The 17,826-nt window shown below is 34.4% G+C and overlaps 1 protein-coding gene across 1 annotated transcript in view; it reads left to right on the top strand.

Moving 5' to 3' along the window:
• The window catches only part of LOC129216602 (supervillin-like), a 101,788-nt gene that overhangs the window by 42,177 nt on the left and 41,785 nt on the right, over positions 1 to 17,826 (top strand). The window contains exons 11-13 of the mRNA XM_054850818.1: positions 1,659 to 1,816; positions 8,486 to 8,774; positions 14,795 to 14,874. Coding sequence (XP_054706793.1) covers positions 1,659 to 1,816; positions 8,486 to 8,774; positions 14,795 to 14,874 — 527 coding nt within the window. The remainder of the gene's footprint in view (positions 1 to 1,658; positions 1,817 to 8,485; positions 8,775 to 14,794; positions 14,875 to 17,826) is intronic.

Raw genomic sequence — 17,826 nt, forward strand, 5'->3', positions numbered from 1 at the left:
GAAGTGGTTTCACTGTTGTTAGCGGTTAACTCCGAACGATACTGTTTCGATGTCTTGAAGCAAAAAATCCTCTTGCGGATGAAGCATGGTATTATCTTACGCAAATCACTCAATGCTGTAAAAATTTTAAAATGCTACACCTCTGCCCTCATTTATCATCCTACCGGCTTGTAAGAACCGCCGCTCGGTTCTTATTACGAATCTTGTTTTCGCAAGTTGCAGTGTTGTGGCGTGATAATCTACCACGTAGGAAGAGGACAGAGCTACATTCACTAATCACATCTTTATTTTTACATGGAATATGGCAGCAGGAACTTCTCTTAACTAACCAACTTGTTTAGTTGTGCCACGATTTTTATATAGGGAATATCATTAAAAGGTTACAGATAATTATCCCTCGATCATGTGATCGCACGTGATCTATATAGGAGGAGCAGATTGCAATAACGAAATATTATTGGGCTTTGCACCGCAGACAGAGGCTGGCTTAAGTCTGGAGGGAAAAAAAGTGTCTGGTAGGTACTTTAAGGGGAATCTCATCTGAGCCCAGAACATAGCCATATATGGTATGAGAAGCATTTAAGTGTGTAATAAATAATGTCAGTGACTCATATGCGCTGACATATAAGTGAACAGAACTTAATATGGAAAAGGCCTAGCAAAGGATTTTTCATATTACATATATATATATATATATATATATATATATATATATATATATATGTAAAATATTGCTGGAGAAACAGCATGTTTGGCATCTGCAAATTTTTATTGCATAAGTGCTGGTGTACACTTCACTTATATATGGTGAGATCTGTGAAAAGGTAAAGATAGAAGAATAATGATAGTGAAAAAAAATTTTCAAGCCAATTTTTAAACATTGAAGAACTGTTATATTACAAAATCAAACAATTTGTTGGTGTCATGATGAATGTTTAAAAATAGATTTATGCAGCTGGTGCAATATTTTGATGTTGTAATTTTTTAACTGAATAAAATATTAACTAAATTAGTAGTGGTTACATGAGCTCTGTTATGCAAAAATGAGTTATTTACATACTATTTATCTAATGAGCAAAATGCCAACCAACTTCTATGAAACTGGACATTAATGTTTGACTTTAAACTCAATCAGCTGATTGATGGGGTTGATTCATTTTTGCATAACATCGCCCGTAATAATAGCCAATTTTTAGGTGAAGCCTTTTGGTTTTAAATATAAAAACAATTCAGATTAAGTTTGGCATTTTATTTATTTAACATTGTCAAATTACATTAACTCTATTTACTGCTAATTTTAAATTACTGCTTCATTTATTTAATATATTAAGTGTACTATTTATCTGTGATCTACATTGAATTTTGAACTAATCACAGTTAAATAATTGCTCCACGTAAAATGAGAATAAGAAGTGTCACAGCTGACTTGAAAACAAGATTTGATTGTAGTTGCCTTTAAGAAGTTGAGTTTCAAATATTGAGTGTACTTACAAAAAATTATGAGCTATAGGTAAAATAGATAGCTTAAATTTAGCAGGGGCAATTTCCATTTCAGAATTTTCTGTTAATACAGGTACTGTTATAAGTCTTTTCTCATTTGTTTTTGCATTTTTACTTTCATAGTTTTGTTTACTTTTTGTGTCCCCTTTTCTTTTTAGAAGGTGAAATAAAAAATCAAGATAAAAAAAGACCGTCATGGGCAAAATTTGTTAAAACAAGTCAACACAGAGAACCTGTTCTTTTTAAAGAAAAGTTTTTTGACTGGCCAAATATACACCCTCTCATTACTCAGAAAAATTTCCAGAATAGTACAAAAGTAAGATTGCTTTTACTTATACAGGCTTCCCTCGTATAACACGGTACTTGTACAACACGGTTACGATATTACACAGTACAAAATTTGCTATTATTATAGTATAATTTTGATATTACACGGTACCAAAATTCGAATTTAATGCTTAAAGGTTTTGATGTGACACGAAAGTTAAATTTTAAAAAGATGTTATTTCATTTTTGTTTAATACATTATGTTAATGTTTGATAATAATTCTAATAAGTTTTTACTTTGTTTTTATGAAACTTGGTTTCAATACAACATGGTTGAAACATGCCTTTGATAGAACACAATATATATTGACATGTTTTTTACTATTTACATGATTACTTAGTGTAAAAAATAAGTTAAAAAGTTATTTAAAAAAAGTCTTGTATAACACTGGTTCGATATTACACAGAACGAATTAACCCTGTTATACGAGGGACGTCTTTATATATTACTGTGAAGCTGCATTCATATTAATCAGAATGGCATTCCAATGTCATTTATCCTCTTTCAAGAAGTCTCAATATGATTTATGATTAACTGATTAGTATTATTTCTTATGTTTCCCAAGTGTTGTCCTTAATATATGGATTATTACACAAGTCCAGTTTATAGCATTTAACATCAACCTGCTGGCACCAATAGAGAAGAAACTTCATTTTAAATGTGGTAATTTTGCTGGAGATTTTAAAGTTCACAAAATTTAGCTGCTGAACCAAAGCTCATTAATCAAAACATTTTATTCAATTTTTCAAAATTCAAATGACTTTCATAATCATAGCAGATGTAAATACTTAGATCTTACTGTGTTTTATTCATAAAGTAGCTACATCCCCCGGCTTTGTATGGTCTACCTCGAAAATAAAAGTTATATCAAGTGACGCGTGGCAATCAGGCTTGAACAAAAAACAAATCTGTAAAATTTCCTGGCAGATTGCAGAAAAATAACCAAAAAGGAAACATCTTACATCCTCCGATTACAAGAAAGCCTCAAAACAAAAGCAAGATTTTTTTTGTTCATAATCAAGAGAAAAATGGCAACAGGTCTTTCTTTTCAATGATTTTATTCGTGCTAATTAAAACTGATCTCGTGGCAGATGATAAAAATTTCCAATTTAGTGTTGATGTTCTTTTACTTAAATAAATGCTGGTAACTTTTGTCCTGGTGATTTTACAACCTGGTGGTTTTGAAATCGGAAGGAAGTAAATCTACTTCGATCATTCATTTAAATTACTAGGGCTCGAAGTAGTCCTATATATTCAGTGAATTACCGCCCATTAGCCAGGGCTAAAGCAGAAATACGTGAAATACACCGCCAGCTCAGTCAATTCCAGCCGAGGACTGCAGTTTCGTGCTTATTAGCACTCATCAGCCCGGCATAGGAAAGTGACTGAGCTGGAGATGGAAAACCTCTTATGGAAGCCAAGAGTGCGAAACAAACTGGTAGCTAATATAGAATTAGCAGACCAGACGAGTGACCGAAGCAATGGTTCGGTTCAACTCGAAGATTGATCGCGCGGCAAGGTGTATTCAGTGAATTACCGCCCATTAGCCAGGGCTATTTCTGCTTTAGCCCTGGCTAATGGGCGGTAATTCACTGAATACACCTTGCCGCGCGATCAATCTTCGAGTTGAACCGAACCATTGCTTCGGTCACTCGTCTGGTCTGCTAATTCTATATTAGCTACCAGTTTGTTTCGCACTCTTGGCTTCCATAAGAGGTTTTCCATCTCCAGCTCAGTCACTTTCCTATGCCGGGCTGATGAGTGCTAATAAGCACGAAACTGCAGTCCTCGGCTGGAATTGACTGAGCTGGCGGTGTATTTCACGTATTTCTGCTTTAGCCCTGGCTAATGGGCGGTAATTCACTGAATACACCTTGCCGCGTGATCAATCTTCGAGTTGAACCGAACCATTGCTTCGGTCACTCGTCTGGTCTGCTAATTCTATATTAGCTACCAGTTTGTTTCGCACTCTTGGCTTCCATAAGAGGTTTTCCATCTCCAGCTCAGTCACTTTCCTATGCCGGGCTGATGAGTGCTAATAAGCACGAAACTGCAGTCCTCGGCTGGAATTGACTGAGCTGGCGGTGTATTTCACGTATTTCTGCTTTAGCCCTGGCTAATGGGCTGTAATTCACTGAATACACCTTGCCGCGCGATCAATCTTCGAGTTGAACTGAACCATTGCTTCGGTTGCTCGTCTGGTCTGCTAATTCTATATTAGCTACCAGTTTGTTTCGCACTCTTGGCTTCCATAAGAGGTTTTCCATCTCCAGCTCAGTCACTTTCCTATGCCGGGCTGATGAGTGCTAATAAGCACGAAACTGCAGTCCTCGGCTGGAATTGACTGAGCTGGCGGTGTATTTCACGTATTTCTGCTTTAGCCCTGGCTAATGGGCGGTAATTCACTGAATACACCTTGCCGCGCGATCAATCTTCGAGTTGAACCGAACCATTGCTTCGGTCACTCGTCTGGTCTGCTAATTCTATATTAGCTACCAGTTTGTTTCGCACTCTTGGCTTCCATAAGAGGTTTTCCATCTCCAGCTCAGTCACTTTCCTATGCCGGGCTGATGAGTGCTAATAAGCACGAAACTGCAGTCCTCGGCTGGAATTGACTGAGCTGGCGGTGTATTTCACGTATTTCTGCTTTAGCCCTGGCTAATGGGCGGTAATTCACTGAATACACCTTGCCGCGCGATCAATCTTCGAGTTGAACCGAACCATTGCTTCGGTCACTCGTCTGGTCTGCTAATTCTATATTAGCTACCAGTTTGTTTCGCACTCTTGGCTTCCATAAGAGGTTTTCCATCTCCAGCTCAGTCACTTTCCTATGCCGGGCTGATGAGTGCTAATAAGCACGAAACTGCAGTCCTCGGCTGGAATTGACTGAGCTGGCGGTGTATTTCACGTATTTCTGCTTTAGCCCTGGCTAATGGGCGGTAATTCACTGAATACACCTTGCCGCGCGATCAATCTTCGAGTTGAACCGAACCATTGCTTCGGTCACTCGTCTGGTCTGCTAATTCTATATTAGCTACCAGTTTGTTTCGCACTCTTGGCTTCCATAAGAGGTTTTCCATCTCCAGCTCAGTCACTTTCCTATGCCGGGCTGATGAGTGCTAATAAGCACGAAACTGCAGTCCTCGGCTGGAATTGACTGAGCTGGCGGTGTATTTCACGTAGTCCTATATATCCTATATTTCCTATATTTTCAAAAAAAAAGCATCAAAATCGTCCTATATTTCCTATATTTTTGAAAAATGTCGTATATTTCCTATATTCCCATTTTTTACCCATTATATCTTTTAAAAGGAACAGTAAATAAATTTTCTGACATCGGATTTTTCGCTGAAAGTACGTGCCCAAACGAATTTAAATAAAAAAACTTGGGAAGATTTCGATAGTTGGGAATCTGGCGATCATTCTTAATTGGCGTCAGTTTTTGGCTCCAGCACCTGCACAAGAGGTATTTTTCATTGCAAATCTAAACAAAGAGAAAGGAAACATCTATTCACATAGGGTTACTATAAATCAGCAGGGTTACCAAAATAAAATTATTTACGCTAAAAATAAGACAACTACTGTGCCAGATTCCCAATTATCGAAATATCCCCAGAAACTCAACTGAGTAAATCCTACGACAGGCATCTTCTCTCATTGGCTACAGCAATGTGACGTCACTCTACAGTGGGTGGAGTTTCGAGAACTAAATCTGTAGTTGGTTTTAGAATGTTTTTTTTTTTTTGGGCAACAGCCGTTTGTTTTGTTTTCCATCATGGTTTTCGTTGGTATATTTTGTGTTCAGTGCATTTTCTAAACGGAATGTTCTTATATTCTTTTTTGCAATCTTTTCTTTTTGTGGAATTTTGGGATCGTGGAGTGTTAGTTCCTTATGATGTTAAAATGTAGTTTGTTGTAATAAGTTGAATTATAATTGCAAAATTGCATCGCTTAACAAAATTTCGTGTGGAGGGGTTGAACCAGGAGGACATTAATTGTACAAATTTTGATGCAAGGTGCACTAAAGGGAAAGATGATTTTACCGCTTTTTGCCATTTTTGCAACTGTTCAGTGCTCATAAGCAATAGTGGATTTTCGCAATTGAAGCAGCATGCTAAAACATTCAAGCACAAAGAAAATTCTGTAAAACGTGAGAAGGATCCTTCTCAAGCTCTGTTTGTTCTTAATACAAGTGGTAAAGGGTTCATTTTAGATATAAAACCAAAGAACAGTGGAATTAGTACTTGGGTCATGAGTGAGAAAGAAAAAATAAAAATTATCTTTGTTCAAATTTTGTTTAGTTATTTACTGTAAAGTACATTTTTTTCAAAAATTATTCTTTCAACTATAAGAAATTCATTTCAGATGTAAGTTATAATTTTGTTCAAGGGTTTTTTTAACAAAATCATTGATAAGAATAACTAAATAATATATGACATGTATTATATCATAATATCATCATTATAAATAATATATGATATGTATTATTTCTTTTTTCATAGCAAAATTATTCATATAATGTGTCCTATATTTGTCCTATATTTTTTGTGGAAAATGTCCTATATGTGACAAGTCGGTCACTTTTACCCCTGAATTACTCATTGAAATTTATCATGGAATTTTTAAATTATTTCATACAAAAAGAGCCATTTTCATGTCCAGAAATTAAAATGGAAACTGTTTGGTACCTTTTTGGCATTGGAAAAACCCCTGCTTTCCTTCTCGGTAGCCCAAGTACACCTCTGCCAAATTTGTTGGAGACCCAATATAAACTATGGATTTGTGTTGGGAACATCTTATATTATTAAAATCTGAGCATATGTATCTACATATGTACCTATGTATCTATGTCCGAGTTACTTCTCCCGAACGCCAGTGAACTGACCATCAAACCAGGTATCGATAGATTCGTAATTTTCCCGTCTTTATGTTTGGCTAATTTTCACAGTCCTCCAATAATAATTAATGGATATATCAATTAAAAACTATTAATTATGATACTTGGATTTTGACATAAAATCCCTAATTTTTGAAGGCTTTCCATTGAAGCACTGAATGGTTATTCAGTGCTCCAACTCAACTTTCAGTAACAATGCTTTTATTAAAATTTGTAGTGGTGAAGGAAATCATTGAGAAGAAATATCTGTTGCCATTTGTTTTCTTGAATATGAAAAAATAAAATTCTGACTTTTGTTTTGAGGCTTTTCCTGTAATCAGAGGATTTAAAATGTTTCCTTTCTGATTATTTTTCCGCAATCTGCTGCAAAATTTTACTGATTTTTTTTTACTTATTAATTTTTTTTGTTCAAGCCTGATTGTTGAACACGTGTCACTTGACATAACTTTTATTTTGGAGGTAGACCGTTAAAAGCCGGGCGACGCAGCTAGTACATACATATTATCTTTTTTATTTATGGGTCATTCTCCAGAAAACGTAACTTTTGAACGTAAATATTTTTTGATTTCGAAACCTTTTGTTTTCTTTTTTTTAAATTCTTATATGAAAGTGTTTCCTACTAGAAGCACCCAGCTAAGTTCCAATTATTTTACTCATAAATTTAAAAAAAAAAAAAAATAAAAATTGCCTTGTTCACAGAAAAGAAAAAAAAAAGAAAAACTTTTAATCTTTAAAAATAAAGGCCAATTTAATATCAAAGTAGTAATTTTGTTAATTGTGCAAAAACAATGAGCTGTTTTAATGATAGGTGGGAATCTAATATTAAGCTCTTTTAATTAAAGAATGGCTTAATTAGTAGTTATCTTTTAAGTTCAAATGTGTAAAAAATAGTGTTTAGTCAATTTGAGTGTATATTGCCAATTTATAATTTTGTTAGAATGCCTAAGATTGATGTATTTCCCCTCCATCATTTATTTTCACTTCAGAAATAATGACATCTTTCACAGATGTGAGGAATTTTCCATTAATATAGGCCTAATAGATACATTTTCATGGAAAACTTTTTTTTTCTTCGTTGCTACAATCTACTCATGTTAAGCATATGAAAACTTGTTCACTTTATTTTTCACATCAATTTACATCCCTGAAGTTCAAGTTCACGGAAGTGAAAAGTTAGAATAACCACACTAAGTTTTTAAAGCAAAATCTTGTTTTTAGACAAAAATCTCACCACTTCAACTATGGCTGAAAATAAACAAGGGGGTTCCCTTGTTTCGTGGAAAATAAAATTTGATGTCATTACTGCCATGTGTAAATGAGGAATGGCATTTTGTGTTTAAGTAACGGAGGTGAGAATTTATTGTGTGACATGATTCCTTATCCTACTAAAACGAACTGCAACACAATATTAAAAAATTAAATATACTTAAACAATTAGTATTGGAGACACTTGTGCAAGGAGTATTAAATAAATAAGTATATACTTTTAATTTAATAAGTGTTGAGTAACATAAACAGTCACACAAGGTGTGTGTCATGCCAGAGGTGAGAATTCACATGTTGTAAACCAAAAATTATTATTAAAAAATTGTTGGCAGGTTTAAATAGATATATTTTTGATGAAATCAAAAAGTATTGTTAAATGAATTGTTCCTTCAAGTTTTTACTGTAAAAGTTGTGTAACAGAAAAGTTTCACTTTTTGAAGAATGACCCTTATATAGATATCAACTTAAAATAATTATTTATTTTCCTTTTGCAGAATGGAACGATTCCTTTAAATATATCAGATCTGAAGCCATGTGACTATAAGAGCTTGTTAGAAAGTGATACTGAAGAACCAGACACAATATTGGAGAATAGTCACGTTGGCCGTGGTTTGGAGTACCACGACGAGAAAGAGCGACGCCATTTTCGAATCTCAACCATTTCTCTCAAACTTTGGCATATTTCAGAGTATGGTTACAAGTCCTTGTTAGAAGAGAGTTGGGGCCAATTCCATAATTCTGACACATATGTTGTCCGATGGCAGTACATGATTAGCAATACTGGTGAGTGCGTTGTTTTTTAGAGATAATTTGTTCTCTGTTGAGTTTTTCTAAAGCCGTTTGATTAATAATGTCTCCTTTAACAAAATTTTGATCAAGCGGAAAAAATTGAACTATTAATTGCTATTCAGATGTTTTGGTAAAAAGTTAGTTGACAAGTTTTTAACCATCATATATTTTATGTCTCAAGTGTGGTTTTTCTTTTGGTGGGGGAGGTAAGAAATGCCATAACTTCCATAATTCATCATCAAACTTTATAAGTAAGGTGTCATTTTATTGCTCCGCTTTTGGCAGAACACCCAGTTTTAATTTTGTGCATTTAAAAGAAAGTACACTCTAAAAAACTGGATGCATTGGTTCGAGTAAATTGAAACTTTCTGCTTACATTGTTAACTCCTTAACGATCGGATAATTTTCAAGAAAGCGGTCATAAAAGTGTCTATTTTTTTATTTAAAAAAATGATATAAAAATAAGTGTATGAACAACATGTGCATTCAATTTTTCATTTTCAATATTTTTTAGATTGAAATTTTAAAAAAATTTAAAATTTTATGAAAAGTCAACAAGCAAGCAGTGAAAATTTAATAAATACGTCTTTTAAACATCAAAAAAGAATTTCATTAATCTTTTGTGTAATATACGTAAAGATAAGTAAATTTTTCTTGTGTGGTAAATTTCAAAGCTTGAGACACAGAGGCCAACGTCACAATCTGGTAAGTTAGTACCAAATTTCCTTTCTTCATCTCTGCAATTACATTTAAAATCTACAATTACATTTAAAATGGCTGTCTAGTGTATAAAGAGCGAAATAAAATGTATTCCAGGCAAAATAAATGAATTGGTTTTAATAGTTTCGTCGTGTTAATATTGCACACCCCAGCATGGCAATATCACAGGAGCAAGAGATGTAAGTTGAAACCCCAGCACTGTATTTTCACGGGAGCGAGCGGGAAGGGGTTAAAAGGGAAAATTGGATGGCTCAGTCAGTAGAGTGTTTTGCTGTCAACCAAAAAGAACAGGAATCGAGTCTACATTTAAGACTTTGACTATGTTTGTTTTTTGAAAGTAGGCATTTTGTGTATAACACCTAATGAAGGCAGTGGAAATGCTCTTTGCTTTTTTAAATCAAGCAGTATGATCCTTTCACTGCACTGCAACTGCCACTTATAAAATTTTTGGTTTATAAAATCAGCTTCTTTTAAAAATCAAATCTTGAGAAACAGAGTCATTACAATATCAACACCTGTCAAAACTTTCCTTTAATAAGTTCACTATTTCCATTTTATAAAATTAAGCTTTCGGAGAGTATATGTTAAAAATTGAGAATGACAGGTATGATATGTTAAAAATGGCAACTGACATAATAAATTCCAAAGTTATGTCACACCAAGAAATGGAGGAATTGCTCTCAGAAGAGGAAATATCCGAGCCAAATTTTCCATCTTCAATTGATGAAAACCACTTGATGTCAAATGATGCACTTCCAGAGCAAAAAGGAGGTATAAAAAATTGTACCTCATATTTATTTAAAATGTCAACTGCATTTTAAAACGATTAAGAAAAAATATTTAAGAAAAGTAATCCATTTCTTTTCGGTAGTTTTTAAGGTGTAAAACCTTTTTTTTAACTGTAGGTGTGCCAGTTATAAAATCAAATGTTCTTGTTATGAATGTGATTTTAATAAAGGGCAAACACTATTACTTTATAAATTTAGAGCATGACTGCTTTGCATATGTCAGCTAATGTGATTTAAATTCATTTTTAGAAATAACTACAGCTTTTGCAGCATGAGATTTTTTTTTTTTTTTTTCATTTTTAATGTCTTTTTTCCCCTTTGACTTTGATGCTCCACCACCAAAAACCATTATATTAGCTAGATAATTAGACCAACAGTAAACAAGATAAAAAGCATGAGTTTTGTGCAAGAAATAGATAAAAGTCGGAAACGGCGTTTAAAAGTACAAATAGAAGATTTAATAGTTTAAAATGCAAACATGTTTCAGAGGCTTGAACTAAACAAATCTGCGATTGCCAAACCTTGTTGGAATAGAGGACATCATTTTGTTTTTTCATAAGCCAAGATTATTTGCAGACCTACAAATGTAGGGGAATTAGATTTTCTGGAAGCCTTTTATGTTCACAGAAATTTAAATAATCTTTGCAGTGAGTCTTTTGCGGTTCCGCATATCCCTCCAATCTTAATGGATGGGTTCAAATTTACATATTCTGATACATCAAATCATGCCTCAGCACTCGTTGAGATCTGATTGGTCCCCTTTTGTATTCAAACTCTCCTATGATCATGTTCCATCCCTTTTGCTTGCTTTGCACTGAAGAAGGAGGCTATTGCCTCCGAAACATGTTTGCATTTTAAACTTTTCTATCTTTTGTTTGTGCTTTGAAACGTTGTTTCCGACTTTTATCTAGTAAACAAGATAGCTATTGTAGCCATTCTTATTGCTAGCGTTGGGGAAAAACGAGGTCAGTTTTAAGAATGACATGCATTCACCATAGGAACTGGGCTAAAGAGGGTAAGAACAATCCATTAACTAGAGAATGCCAACACACCTTAAATCATCTTTGTGGTGGAAAAGTGGTTAAATTTCAAATTGTCAGAAAAGGAACCACCAACTTAAACAAAAAAAAAAAAAAATGAGGAAAAAATTTAGGCCGATCATACATAAACTGTTTTTGCAAAACTCCAGGACGTCTCAATGTTTGGTGCCTACGTAGAACTCAAAGAGAAAAAGTTTGACTTACCCCAATGTTGTTAACTCAAAAAAAAAAAAAAAAAAACACACAATTTTTGCACGTCACACCTGAAGATTTATTCCAATCACCATCATTTACACGACGAACACCAAGATCCCAGGGAGCTCCCGCGGAGTAATCAAAACTTTGCAAAACATGGAATGGATTTAAAAAGATAAAAATGTAAAAAAAAAACAAGGTAGGTTAAGCTCTAAGTCCAGTCTATTGAAGGGATTCAGGTTGTCACAGCAGAGGGATGTGCATTGCACATGGGGAGACAAAAAACGGTGCGACTTGTTACAGCCCAGGAATTCATCTTAGTGACATCAGCGAGGGAGATGATGTAGAACCAACATCGAGCTGGCTACTATGCCACAGCGAAGAATGTGTGAATCTCCTTTCTTACAAAGAAAATGGTGCTGCGGGAGTCGGAACTAAATTCCATGTCGACCGCACATACCGCTTCTATTATCATGGTTTCACCAGATACATATACATCGCCTGCCTCTTTGATCTTAAACAAGGGTCAAAATGTAAAAAAACATGATTTTTGTCAGTGCGGGATCGGAGCTACTTCAACGTGGACGCGAACATCTTTCATTTTTGGAGTAACATCATGGCTAAATAATGGGTCAAATTCGGAACTAAACCGACATTTGTTGCATTAAACAGGGCTCTATAGCTCCTGTGTGATTACTTATCTATTCACAGCATTTTGCAAGCAGATGCATCAAGATTCATCATCGTCATTTTGTAGGACCTTTCACACGCCAAGTGTCCGCGCTCCTCACGAACAAAACGCTCCTTCACATGTCACCGCTAGCACCCGACTACTCACGAAATTTTCCGAAACATCTCAGCTAAAACCCCACACGGTTGCGTGAAAAGCAGATATTCATACGCGGCGTCACTTAGCACAGCGAATGGGAACGCGGGAAAATGACATCACCAAACCCTGATCACACCTACAGCCAATGAGCGAAAAAGGCGGGAGAACAGCACATCGCGGGAAGAAGAAGGCAAAACATGGCCGCCAAAAACTCTGCAAAGACGCCATTAAATAATAGAAAATGCGAACACAGGAAATAAAAACGCGAATCGATGAAAATATATGTGATTACTATATCACAATCTTATTGTTTAAAATGGCTCTTTTTTTTAAATGTATGATGGTGTTATTGATTTATAACTTTTGTATACAATGTATATTTATTAAATGTTTGTAACTACTGCAATGTTGAATTGAAATCAAAAATATAGACTAAGCTATGAGATTAAATTTAGAATTATTTGAAGCTTTTTTTTCTCTACTGTGCTTGGATATCGCAATAATAGTTGTTCTTTCAGAAATTGACAATCCCCTGAGCAAAAGGTACATTATTATCTATTGGAAAATGAGGCATGTCTATTCATCCTTATTTTAGCCATTATCTTTTCTCCTTTTTAGTAATAAATTTATGTGTTTTGATGGTTGTGATCTGTTATCTTTAGTATATTTTCTCTATAAAAATAAAAGTATTTCTAAATGGAATGTATAATATTTTTTGTTTCAGGCAGGACGTTAAAAGGGGAGACATCCAGACATTCTTTTGTTGGTAGGAAAAGATGGGCGTATTTTTTTTGGCAAGGTGAAAACTCTACCATTACTGAAAAAGGGGCTTCTGCTTTAATGACAATTGAGTTAAATGAAGAAAAAGGACCACATGTTAGTAATTGTTTGCTTTGATTATTTTACTAAATAGGATTTTACAAATGAGCGACAAAATAATAGGGACACCCATGAAAAAGGCGAGGTTCATTTCAAAGTGGAACATGCGTGTTACTTTACAATTCTAGCCTCTAGTGATTATGAAAGGTAAGCTATTAGTTGGTCAAGAGCAGTCAAAAGAATGTGTTGCCTTTGTTTACCATGTTTTTAGAAGCTTAATGATGACTGACCTGACAGATTTTGAAAAAAGCATGATTGTTGGAATGCGGTGCAATAGTTGCTCATTGATGGAAACAGTCGATTTTTTAGGGCATGTAAGGAGTGCTGTATCAATCTTACAACAGTGTACACTAAATGCGGTTATGTGTCATTGGCTAAGTCATAGCTGCCAACTTGTAAGTTTTAGCCTTACATTGCAAGTTTTTTGGAGGTACTGTAAGTTTGTAAGATCTTATGGCATAATTGTAAAATAATTAAGTTTTAGTTCTCTGGTATTTTTTTTTAATGAGTTTCCTGTTATATTGCTTCAGAAGAATAGAGAAACTGCAGATGAAGAACCTAAGATAAACTTCAAAGTGAATTTCGCTCTGTACAAATAGATGATTTGCTCGACGTTGTGCCCAATGTGTAGGAGAGGATGGATAAAAAATAGGCTGCTTTGAAGAAATTAGTTGATTTCGATGGTTCATTGAAGTATGAAAGGCTCTCCTTTTCTATGCTTCCCATTCTAGCCATACCTCACAGAAATGCAGAGTGCAAAAGAATATTCAGTAGTGTCAGAAAGACAATGACAGAGCTGTGCAGTTCTCTGTCTGATAATAACCTGGATTAGATTTTAATCATTAAGAACAGCAAGTTATTGAAATAGAATTTTTCAATGTTGCTAAGTCAACAACTAAAGCTTAAGTTCCAGTTAAAGTAGTTTCGGCAGAAGCAACTGATTGCATTAATTTACGAAAGAAAAGTAAGATAATATAGCAAGTTATTAGTTTCTTCTAAAAGAATATTTTAAAAGTGCACACTAGTACTCTTAAAAATGCACAGGCCTGCCTTTTTGAAACTAACTGCTTGTTGCAATCCTATGTTTTTCTTTTGTGAATCCAGTTTTTTTTTCTGTGCTGATTAATTACAAGTAAAGATTTGAAAACATAATGCTTTTAGTTTTAACGGTTTGTTGTGTGTTGGTTAAAAAATAGTACAAATACACTCACGGCATGCATTGTAAGATTTTTAAAGTTGATATGTTGGCAGCTATGCTAAGTACACATAACCGCAATAGTGGGCAAAAAAGAAAGCTCTCTGTGAGGGATAAAGGAGAGTTTGCCCACATAGTGGTTCAAAAGAGCAAGCAATCTTTAACCCAAATAAAGTCAAGAGATAAATAGTTTTCTCCAGACTCCCATTTCAGCATAAATCCTCAAAAGGGATTTCATCATGCTTTAAATGGAAGAGTTGCAATTCATAAACCGAAGGTGACATGTCACACAAAACCTGAACTCCTTAAGAGTGGAAGCAAGTCATCTGGAATGATGAGTTATTCTTCACCAGATTTTATACAATTAGATATGTTTATGTGGTGGAGAAAGCCATTTTCTCTCGACAGCCTCTTGCTGACTATGAAGCAAGTAGGTGGTTCCCTTATGGTATGATGTGCAATATCTTGACATAGTCTTGGGCTGCTTATTTTCCTGCATGGTGATGTTACAGCTGCTCACTATGTCTAAATTCTTGGGATCAGGTGCATTCTTTTGCTCAGATTTTATTTCAAGGAGAATGCCTTCTTTATCAAGACAAGGCTCCACAGTGCTAAAATATTCCAAAAATAGTGAAGATCAGGACAAAGAAATAGAACAGCTTGCCCATGGCGCTTAGTTTGCTTACTTGAAGATTATTTAACATTTGCAAGATATTTCAAGTCAAACCTCTGTGCTCATTTTCCTGCTCCATATGTGCTTTTGGAATTAGAGACTGCTTTCTAGGAAGACTGGCTTTATATTCCATTAAATGTCATTTACGACCTCTAAAAAGTCATCCAAACTCACATACGATTTCTAATTCAGTCAAAGGATGGTCAAAAAACCCCTATTAAAAGATTTTCTTTCATTCCATATGTGTGTTGATATTAATTTTTCACCTATCTGTACTCTCTTGTTTCACTCGTATGTTTAGATGTTTTGGAGGAAGAATAGCATTAAAAAAAAAAAAAAACTTGCAATTTTATTCTGCTTTCCAGTTATTATCTGTGCATTCATAGACTTTGATGTGTGTCCCCCTCCCTTACAAGTTTAAAAGTGTGTCTCCCCCTATAAGATTTATAAGTGTGCCTTTATTATACATTATTATATTTTTTTAATTTTAAAATTGTGCTTTTTTTTAGAGCTTGCAACCTTATATCTCTGTGTACTATTCTAGGGTGTTATGTACACTATTGCTGTAGTTGGGGGGGGGGGGGGGGGGCGGTATGCTGTCTTCTGAAATATTATATGTTAATTATTTAAATTTGCAAATTCGCTTCAAATTTGTTTAAAACCACCTTTTAAAAAGTGAATATCCGTTTTTTAAATTTAACGCTTGCTAATTGATCTAAACTGACTTTTTTTTTAATCTAAAAACATTTCTCAACCATGACATCTTACCCCATAAAAAGAGGTGCGTCCCCCAAACATGTTTTCTAGCTACAGCACTAGTTTTTGTGCATATTTTCATAGAATAACTTTAACATGGATTTTGTTTGCAGGTCCGTGTCATTTGTGGGAAAGAACCTCCATGTTTTTTAAATTTATACCGTGGAAAAATGATTGTGTACAATGGCCGCAGAGAAGATGCTTTGCAGAAAAAAAATGGTTTGTGCTTTCGTCTTATTAACATTTTTAATTTGCTTCTTGTCTTAATATATAAAAATCTTCTGTGCGGACGTTTGTCACCATAAGGCTTTTAAACGGCAGGACCAATTTTGATCAAATTTTTTGTATGTAATTAAGTTGTGGAAAGCATGCTTTAGAAGCGCGATGGATCGAATCTGAAACATATTTGTTAATTAATTAATTTAAATATTTGATGGTTATCTCTCCCAAATGATTAATATTTATTTTAACCGATTGTTGAGCGAGAACTGAAATAAATATTTAACCCGTTGCCAAAGGACAATAAGAAAGCCAGCTCTTTTTTTTTGTAATAAAATTTCCTACTGTGATATGTCAATTAAGAATACGTAAAACGTAGAGAGAGTGAAGCCTTAATTTCTTGAAAGCAACGATTTTAGATCCCGTGATATACTATTTTAAAGTTAAGTACTATAAGAAATCGGGTCTCTTTCACTAACCAAAAGTACCGTACTCAGCAACATTTGTTTCTCGGCTCACAAATCCATCAGAGTTTTGGCACCAATGGCAAGAATACTTTAAGGATTATCAAACTAATCAGTACATTGTTAAAAGAAAAGACTGGAATTTAAACACGAAGCAAATTTTATTTTCGTCCAGATAAATTACAACAGCGTTGTTCTGTGCACAAAAGATCAGTGCAGTGGAAGCTTTTTATCTTTGGCGGAAAAAACAAATTTGGAAATATATGAAGTTCATTCAAGTACGCAGAGAAAGATAGCAAGTGAGAATGCTCAACGAGAGAGCGGGATTTAAAAGTTTTCGTTCAAAAGATCGGACCGCTAATTGGTTGTAGTTCGCTTTGCTCACTGATCGGCAGGATTACAGTAACGTGGTGGCTTGGCGACTTTGGCCATAAACAATAGAGTTGCGGGATTATTTGTTTGCATTTTAATTTGTTTGCATAGCTACTGTTAATGTAATTTATTGTATTTTTCGTTTATTTCTCAAAATATTTTAAAATGCAAAGAATTGTTTTTGATTTTTAAAGAGTTTAGTCATTTAAGTTGAAGAATTTATTTTATATTGGGTTTGAGTGATTTTCGCTTATTCAGGGAACTGTTTTTACCTTTATCATTTTTTCAAATGATGTCCTTTTGATTGTTTTATTCTATTTCATATGGGGGACGCTGCAGCAGGATTTGCCGTTTTGTTTAGATGAGTAGTTAGTTTTTTACACATAATATCTGAGGACGATTTTTACCCTTTGAGTATGGCTAAAGGAACGAATCATAAATTTTATAAAGATCTCTCAAGTACACGAGAAAAAATAGTTAATAAAACAGCTGCTCAGTGGGCATTAGATAAATAAAGTTGTAATAAATATGCGCATTCTGACACCAAGCAGCTTAAAACATTTTCTTTTTACTTATTTTTGTCAACAAACAGGTTCAAACACTTGATAGTTGAATGAAATTTTTCAACTTTTCAATTTACAAAGTTTGAACAGAACAACGTCTGTCGGGTCCTCTAGTCTAGTTCTAAAATAGGTTTGTAGTGTTATATCAGCACAGTAAATTTTCAATCTATCCATCACATAAGAACAGAGTGGTTCAGTAACGCAGACCTACATTTTTTTCTTCGTGAAAAAGTGTTTCAAGTTTAATAGGTGCCCTATAGTAAATGGGGTGTGCTGATCACGAATCTGAGCTTAGTTTTTTTCCAGCTCCTCTGGTTTTCAAGAAAAGTGTGTTTGAAATTTTTCATAGAAAC

This window comes from Uloborus diversus, chromosome 2, assembly GCF_026930045.1.
Source record: "Uloborus diversus isolate 005 chromosome 2, Udiv.v.3.1, whole genome shotgun sequence".
NCBI classification, from domain to species: domain Eukaryota; kingdom Metazoa; phylum Arthropoda; class Arachnida; order Araneae; family Uloboridae; genus Uloborus; species Uloborus diversus.